The sequence below is a fragment of the Volvox carteri genome, assembly GCF_000143455.1.
Source record: "Volvox carteri f. nagariensis unplaced genomic scaffold VOLCAscaffold_20, whole genome shotgun sequence".
Classification (NCBI taxonomy): domain Eukaryota; kingdom Viridiplantae; phylum Chlorophyta; class Chlorophyceae; order Chlamydomonadales; family Volvocaceae; genus Volvox; species Volvox carteri.
In genome coordinates, this window is record NW_003307563.1 from 184119 (window position 1) to 193030 (window position 8912).

Genomic DNA, 8912 nt, shown 5'->3' on the forward strand with positions numbered 1-8912 from the left:
TAAGTGCACTGCCTTCCTCAGCCGCGTGTCATGCATTTGTGCCGCACTTAGCGGACCGCCGCAGCGGCTTTTCTACAAGCGCACCGCCTTCCGCGGCCGCTGTCTAAATGCTCCTAAATCAACACCTTCAATTCGGCGTGCCGCCACGGCGGGCTTCCTAAGCGCACTGCCTTCCGCAGCCGCGTGTCATGCATTTGTGCCGCACTTAGCGGACCGCCGCAGCGGCTTTTCTATAAGCGCACCGCCTTCCGCAGCCGCGTGTCATGCATTTGTGCCGCACTTAGCGGACCGCCGCGGCGGCTTTCTGATGTAGCTGTAGCCCGTCCACACGTCTGAAGACTCCGGGTCCGTCCACGCGTCTTGACTTCAACTTTCGTTTGCTTGCAGATTTCTTGACGCCATCCTGTATGCCTGTTTTGCTCGTTGTTCCTTACGCCTTCGCACGTAGGGTAGCTGTTATGTTGGTAAGTATCCTGCACCGGGCTATCTGGCGACTCGCGAGGATACCAGGGTAAATCAGGCGAACTCAAGACAAAGGGCGCCGACCAAGCCCCTCGCAACAACTTGTCAACCAAGAGCTACTCCCGGCAAAACGGACTCCCAGCTAATGCCTCGCCAACTGCGGGAGGCCGAGATAAAACCACCTTTCCTACTGACCTACGGACCCCGCGAACCCAACTAGAATTCACCCCGCCCACCGACAAGCAACAGAACCCGCTGTTCAGGTGCCTCTACTCAAGGCCGAACCAACCCAACCACCCGCGCGGTGCCCGCGCGCTTCACTTACTTGCATGGATGCCGTCGGCCCGCAATGTCGATCTTCGCGTCGCCGTTGTTGTTGTCTTCTCATATATAAGAGACGGCGTCCTATTGTAGGCAAGACCAAAGATAAAGGCAATCTAACATCACTCGTCAAGCGATTTGGACCTCGACTTTCTCTAGTCTTTCTAGTCGTCTATTTTCTGTAACCTGTCTTAATAAAGCTTAGTTGGTATCTGTTGTCTGACTCTGCATTCTGTGCTGGAATGGCCAAACCCGGACTGTCTCGTCCTGGTGTGATATCCGGGGTTGGCATCGGGCCCTCCGTACTTCTGTATCTCTCGCAATTCTCGAATACAAAGTTCAATATTTCTACTTACTTAGGGTATTTATTCAATACTGGTGGTTCACTTTCCCCGTATTTAGGGTGACACATCACATATGTCTGGTCGATTTGCGTCATAGGAACTTTTGTATCCGCCTTATGCTCGGCCACCTTTTCAAGCTGCACATCTTCCGGGCATCTGCGCATTGCGTTTTACCATTTTTTCACAAATATGCAATAATACCGCACCAAGGCCAGGATCACAGCGCGTCGATTTACGACGCCCTTGCCGGATTGCGCAAAGAGTAATTGTGTCTCAGTCCGAGCATGCTCGTCCATTTCATCCAATATGTTAGTTCTTGCCCACCTTTTAGGTGGGCAAGCCAACCTTAAGTAAAAGCACAAGCCGCCATGAACTGATCTGGGATCTTAAGAAGCCAGCAAAAAACTATGGAAATTTAACTTTTCGCTCGTGCTCATCAATGCAGTAGTGAAGCTGTGCTGGCCCGGCAGCGCTGCTAGCAGCAAGGGGCCCGGCAGCGGCATTCCCTCCCACATACACATGTACATGGCGAAGTATAAGCACTGCATGGGGCTGCCCTTTTCGCTAGCCGCAGCCGTCATGTGGCCAACACATGCTAAGGTTTTCATTACTCGTTTAGCACATCGTAAGCTAATGCAGTTTCGTTTATGTTGCTGGGCTTTGGAGGCAAACAGAGCACGAAGGGGCAAGTACCATGTCCCCAGGGAGCAGCGGTTTTGCCGCTGTTGTGGTACTAATAGCCGAATCGAGGATGACAAGTCGGGTGTCGGCTTCCTCGAAGCCGGAAAAAGGGCGGGCCCCTCCCGCATCCGTACAGGCCAGTAGCTAGCACGGCACGTGTGACAATTGATGGGTAGTGTCAACGCGGTGGGAGATGTGCTTTGTTGCAGCAGTGCTGATGGTGTGGGAGCTAAGCTTGCACCGGCGGAATCGTCAGCACCACCTGCGGGCTCCGCGTGAATCGCATCCATCCCGGGTGCATGCCGCATGGACAGTGCGGCAGACCGCAAGTCGGAATGCCCGTGCGAGCAAATGGTAACGCAAGCTGGGTGAAGTTCGGTGCTGTCTGTGATGTTTATCCCCGAAGCGCCAGCGGCCTCAGCAATCCGCCCCACAGCCGCGAGCTTCACCGCGGCACAGTACAAATGAGCAGCTTGCGTATTTCATAGAGAAATGTAAGCAAATTTGTCGGCCTGCTGGTGGCAAGTCGGAAGGCCCGTGCGAACAAATGGTAACACAAGCTGGGTGTTCAAGTTATCATACGCTGTCATCTCAGAATTCCATTATGAGATACGCGGCACCTTTTGAGATTAAATTTAGCCCGAGAGGCGCTGATGTGACTTTGACCTCGGTCAATGGAGGCAGGCAGAGTTGTCTGTGCTCATTTGTGCTCATACGATTGTTGTTGGCTACAGGCGAAATACCCTGCGATAGAGAATGCTATATAGTACCAATAACGCGTTTCAGCCTGGCGAGATATCATGTTTGGTCCGTTACACACACACGGCTGCGCGGCCTCACGGCCACACGGCCACACGGCCACACGGCCACACGGCCACACGGCCACACGGCCACACGGCCACATGGCCACACGGCCACACGGCCACACGGCAATCCTACAGGTCGGGGCCCCCCTGGGCGCTTAGCGCTGGGGCCCCGCCCAAAAAACGTTATTGGAATGAACAGCCTATAATGATATCCGTGCTAAAGAAGGATTCGATTATCAACAGAGAATGTGGGAGGCCATGAAATGGGAACCAATACGTCTGGCGAGGATGTTGGAACGTATGAGGGCTCACCGAAACTCAGTTATCCCCTTTGGACGCTAGTCTGGGCTGATGTGCGGTGTTTCCTGTTCTCCGTGGCTTTTAGGCGTATAGATATTGCCCTTGGACCTTCGGCTCGTATGGGTAGTTTTACAGGTATGGGGTCACGCACCCCCAACCATGTAACACACACACACACATACACATATACATATACACCACCTCCTCGTCCTCTTGACATTGCCACTAGTGTTGACCACCTTCACAAACACCGACCGGAAGCTTATCAGCTTCATGACGTTGATCAGAGGGCTGCCCGTGAACGCAAGTCGGTTTTCCCAGTACTTGCTGTCCAATTTTGGCTTGGACCAAATTACTGCTACTGAGCACCATGCGGCTCAAAAGCTGAATGCCAATAGCTGCGCAAGCCTTTCCGTGGTCAACATGCTCAATGAGTTGGCGCGCAATGTTATCCTTGAAGAAGAAGAAGAAGAGAGCCAGATGCTTCAAGAAGGTGGCAATCTGACCCACAGAAGAAATGAACTACGAATAGAACTGCCATCCTCTAAGGAACGTAAGCTCTTTGCGCGGGGAAAGCTTTCAGCCTCCGTGGGTTCTGGGTCGTGAGGCCGAGGCTTTTGAGGAGGCTTAAACGCTGTGGACGGGTGGCATTCGTTGATATGATGTGTGAAACAGGGGAGTGTATCTTCGCCCGTGGCAGCTACCCTGCGAAACTCTGCCTTCCCTGGTATTTCGAGGCACCCTCATCCAGTCACCCTAGCCAAAGCCAACTTCTCAGTGGATCGCTCAGGTTCCGCACCCATCACCAGCATCCAACGGAATCTGTCGGGTCGATAGCGGCCCAACTTCGTTCCTGGTCGGCTCGCAGGTTAACTTTATCCCAGGTCACCACCGTCCATCAATCAGGGGCGCAATGCCTTCCCACCATCGGAACGACTTTTAACCCTGATGGGTATCGATCACGGGATCTCCCGGGGGCAATGGTCGCGCCTTACCAGTGGTGCCAAACCCTTGATATGCTTGGGCGCTACGGTTCAGGGATTCGTTGCGCTGAACTCCTTGCCGAAGAAGCACTGGATCTTCACAACGTTGTTAATAAGCAGCACATTGAGATACTGCCACCAGGCCGCCTGTCTCCTACGATTTGATTCCTTAAGCTTCTCATGGTATTCCTGCGGCGTGAGCTTCTTGCCGTTGTAGGTATAGCCAGGTATAGCTGCCCTTTCCTTTGGGATCGCTCGGGCCTGCACCCGTATCCGTCATCGTTGCAAGCTATTGCTTCTGGACAAACGACGAAACGAGCTCCGGGGAGCGGTAACGAAACTATTCTAAAAGTTTCCCAGTGTTGTACATTATATAACGGCCTAACCGTCATCTAATGGGCCAAAATCGACTATCTAATTTCTATACAGAACTCCCAATTGAAATTATAACTTAAGAACATGAGAACAGAGAAAAAATACCCCCATAAAGCGCCACGAATCAGGTCGGCGCTTCCGGAAACCACCTCCTCCTCACCCCCCATTCTATAGTTTACTGCCGGCACCCTTCAAATTCGCACCCAAGGCACTTCCCCGCCGCACTAGCTGTACGCATTCTCAGCCCAATCTCAGACCTTCTGCGGCAAATGCTTCTTGGCAGCTTCCCCACACGCGTATACACCAGACAGACAGACAGATAGACAGACCGACAAACAGAGACAGACAGAGACAGACAGAGACAGACCGACAGACAGACGGCGGAGCCGTGGTCGCCGGGTGTTGTGGCAAGATCTTCCCGTTCGCACATTTTTCAAGTTGGCCCCAGCGCAATGTAGGGGGGCATGGTTGTGTGCGTTTAATACCTCCCTGCGATTGATACCACCCCTGGACTAGCCCAGGGAGGGAGAGGCGGGGGTGGGAAGTGGTCTGGGGAGGCTGTTTGGCGTCTTGTGGTGTGGGGTGTTTCCGCTCTTTCTGTTAGAGGCGTTTTGGAGTTTGGTGGCCTCCCCAAGCCGGGATGACTCGTCGGGCGTCCAGTTGCCCTGGTCCTAAACACATGTTCTTTTAGGTTTTCTCTGTACTCTCTGCCCGTAGAAAATACTGCCCGGGTGCAATTGATTTTGTTAGGTGACCAGTGGACCGAGTTTGTTTTGCAGTAGCACTACTCCCCGCTGGGGAACGCTGCTTAGTGCCGGCCGTCGTATATCGGCCTGAGCCGGGGGCAGAATGCAGGAGACTAACCAGCCCTCTGCGTCTGTCCCCCGTGCTGTGTTCGGCCCTGGGGCCCCGGCTTTTCATCCCACAGTGTAATTAGCATCATATCTGTATATGTAATACATATATACATACCTACATACCTACATACCTACATGCATACGTACATACAGATCTCACCATCCTCACCATATTCACTACGACCACTACCACCATCATCACCGTCGAGAATCCGCCCGAGTACGGCAACTCCTTCCGAGGCCGAAGATGGAGGATACTCATCCCAAAACATTGCAAACTGTATCACGATGCTGCTGATGCCGCTAATGCCGCACAGAAACACACCCCTCCCCCACCCCTTCTACCTCCCACCAGCCCACCCCACCCCACCCCACATGCCGGCATCCATGTCAGCACCGTTGCGTGCCGGCAGCGGCGGCGGCGGCGGCCCCTCCGCCAGCTCTTCCGACAACGTGCTGGCGTCACGTATGCTGGACAACATCCTCAGCCTCCGGTTAATGCTTGGTCCGCTGGACTCCGAAGTGAAAGAGGAGGAAGACGACGCTGCGTCATCGTCATCATTGGCGGCGGCGCCTGTACGTTCGTGTGCCGGCATCGCCATGGCCGCCGCCGCCACCGGAGACTTCTGCGTTGTTATCGAAGATGTTACGGAGCTGCTGCGGCGGCCGGATGATGGCCCCCGGGTGATCCGTGGGGATGGCCCGTGACCGTCCGAAGACTGGGGCTTGGTCGGCGGCGCGGGAACCGCCGCCACCGCCGCCACCGCCGCCGCTATGGCTCCGGCCTCCATGGCTGCACGCGCGCGCTCCTCTTTTTCGGCCTGGTAGTGGTAATGGTGGTGATGGTGGTGATGGTGGTGATGGTGGTGGTGGCCGTGGTGGTGGTGGTGGCCGTGGTGGTGGTGATGGTGGTGGTGATGGTGGTTGTGGTCGTGGTGGTGATGGTGGTCGTGGTGGTGATGGTGGTCGTGTTGATGGTGTTGGTGGTGTTGGTCGTGGTGGTGGTCGTGGTGGTGGTGGTGATGGTGGTGATGGTGGTGATGTTGGTGACGGTGATGGTGGTGATGGCGGTGCAGAGGGCACCACAGGAGAAACAGGCGTTGGTGACGGCGTCGGTCCGGATGTCGTGATGCTCAAAGAATTCTTCACACAACAAGACTGATCGTTGACGGAGGGCACTTTCTCGGACCAGAGGGAATACCTGCACATGCCGTACAGCAGGGTGGTGACAGGGGAGCCTTACTACAAGTCTTACAACATAAAGAAAAGAAATTCACCCTGTTGGCTTAGGATGGCATTTCCGGTTAAAGAAACAATGGACCCTTCCATTAACAGCTATCCTATCAGTGTTCGACACCCCGTACGGGGCCCGTAAGTTTTTGGCCTTTTTTCGGTATCCCCGTCAGGGCCCGTAGGACTTTTCGCTGGCTCCCGTAAGGATTTTGGGGCGCGAAACGCCCCGTACGGGGCCGCCCCCGGACCGGCCGAAGGCCGGTTACGGTGGCTCCCGTAAGGAATTTAAGGATTTATAAGAGGCCGTACGGGGCCCTGTAGGGAAGAGGACGGACCATATAAAGGATAAGGCCACACACTTGTTTCACTACTTCGTGTGGGGATGTTGGGACCTGCTGCTGATACCGGGGCGAAGCCACTGATTGATCAGGCTGCTGAGATCTACTCGCGTAAGGGTTATACAGGCATTATTCACAAGTTGTTTTCTGACGTTAGCAAAATTAATTTGAATCCATACGGAGAGGATGATAATGAGGAGGTTGCGACTGACCCAGAGATTGAAGTACTGGTACAAGCAACATACCCCTCTAGTGACGATGAGGCTGACAGTGACTACGAGACCGACGTAGAACGAGATACCGATGAGTCGTGCGTGGATGAGGATTTTGATGATGAGGAGGAGGACGAGAAAGAGGAGCAGAAGGGATGGGCGGCCGCGGCGGCCAAGGCGCTTGGCTTTCACTGAGTGTGCCGTGTCCCCGAGTGTAATGGTTCACGAGAAAATAACGAAAATAACGATTTAAAAGGGCAAAAAAATGCAAAGCTTCACTTTCCACAGCGTTTCAGCCAAGGACAGTGCCCCCGTAAAGGTTTTGCGGGGTTACGGGGGCCCCCCTAAGGTTTTCGGCCGGTACAGGAGCCTGGTACGGGGGCCCCTCCGTAAGGAAAATTTGGGAGGTACGGGGGAGCCCGCAAGTTTCAGAAAGGTCAGTGTCGAACCCTGCTATACACCTGCCTCATTTCAGCCTTCCAGCCTGTCGCACCTTTGGGCTTACCTACTTTGCTGTACGGTACGGGCGTACAGCATACCTGTTCGCTTGCCGGCACTACGAGACTCCATATGTGCGAAATTTCACGGGGGCTGGCTTTGAAAATGGCTTCATAAAATAAACAAGTCGGGTGTCGGCTTCCTCGAAGCCGGAAAAAGGGCGGGCCCCTCCTGCATCCGTACAGGCCGGTAGCTAGCACGGCACGTGTGACAATTGATGGGTAGTGTCAACGCGGTGGGAGATGTGCTTTGTTGCAGCAGTGCTGATGGTGTGGGAGCTAAGCTTGCACCGGCGGAATTGTCAGCACCGCCTGCGGGCTCCGCGCGAATCGCATCCATCCCGGGTGCATGCCGCATGGACAGTGCGGCAGACCGCAAGTCGGAATGCCCGTGCGAGCAAATGGTAACGCAAGCTGGGTGAAGTTCGGTGCTGTCTGTGATGTTTATCCCCGAAGCGCCAGCGGCCTCAGCAATCCGCCCCACAGCCGCGAGCTTCACCGCGGCACAGTACAAATGAGCAGCTTGCGTATTTCATAGAGAAATGTAAGCAAATTTGTCGGCCTGCTGGTGGCAAGTCGGAATGCCCAATGTGCAAATGGTAACACAAGCTGGGTGTTCAAGTTATCATACGCCGTCATCTCAGAACTCATATATATTTAATATGAGATACGCGGTACGTTTTGAGATTAAACTTAGGCCGAGAGGCGTTGATGTGACTTTGGCCTCGGTCAATTGCGGCAGCCAGAGTATGGTGGAGGAGGTGCTAGAGATTGTTGACCTGCTACCCCTCATGTCGTCTCTCGTGGGCTCCCCTGGAGTCAGTTGTCGGTGGAGGCGCGGAAGCGACTCACGATCGCGGTGGAGCTGGTGGCTAACCCGTCGTGCATCTTCTTGGACGAGCCAACCAGCGGTAAGCTGTTGGTGGTTGTACGGTTGGTTGGGACGGTTGGGCTGTTGGGGCTGTTGATTTTTGCGTCGCGTACTTGTGGTGTTTATGTACTCCCAGGTTAATTATGTTTACAAGTGTACGACACGCGTGTGTGGTGCAGGTCTGGATGCTCGTGCTGCAGCCATCGTCATGCGTGCGGTGCGCAACATTGCTCGTAACGGTCGTACCGTTATGGTTACGATTCACCAACCGGCCGAATTACCTTGCGATAGAGAATGCTATCTAGTACCAATAACGCGTTTCAGCCGGGCGAGGTATTATGTTTGGTCCGTTACACACGGCCACACGGCCACACGGAGATGGGCAATCCTACAGGTCGGGGGCCCCCTGGGCTGGGGCCCCGCCCAAAAAGCTCAAAAATAAATAAACATAAAAATATAAAAAATAGTAATAAAGTATTCATTTTTATTGGTTAATAAACCTGTGCCGGAAACGACCTTGCCTGCAGAATGGTCCGCAGGGTTCCCCCCCTTATTATTGCTACTTTGACGCAACCATAGCCACAATATTTGTACAATACAATTCATTTATACGGCTCCGTCCATACAAAAGT

At 54.1% G+C, this 8912-nt stretch overlaps 1 protein-coding gene across 1 annotated transcript; it reads left to right on the plus strand.

The window, feature by feature from the left end:
• Window positions 1–1433: 1433 nt before the first annotated feature.
• VOLCADRAFT_91176 (uncharacterized protein) lies at window positions 1434–6259 on the plus strand (the record flags this gene model as incomplete). The annotated part of the gene is made up of 4 exons (XM_002950665.1): window positions 1434–1458; window positions 3144–3467; window positions 5485–5820; window positions 5958–6259. 4 exons carry the CDS (start codon window positions 1434–1436, stop codon window positions 6257–6259), a joined length of 987 nt encoding a protein of 328 aa, XP_002950711.1.
• Between the last annotated feature and the right edge of the window lie 2653 nt (window positions 6260–8912).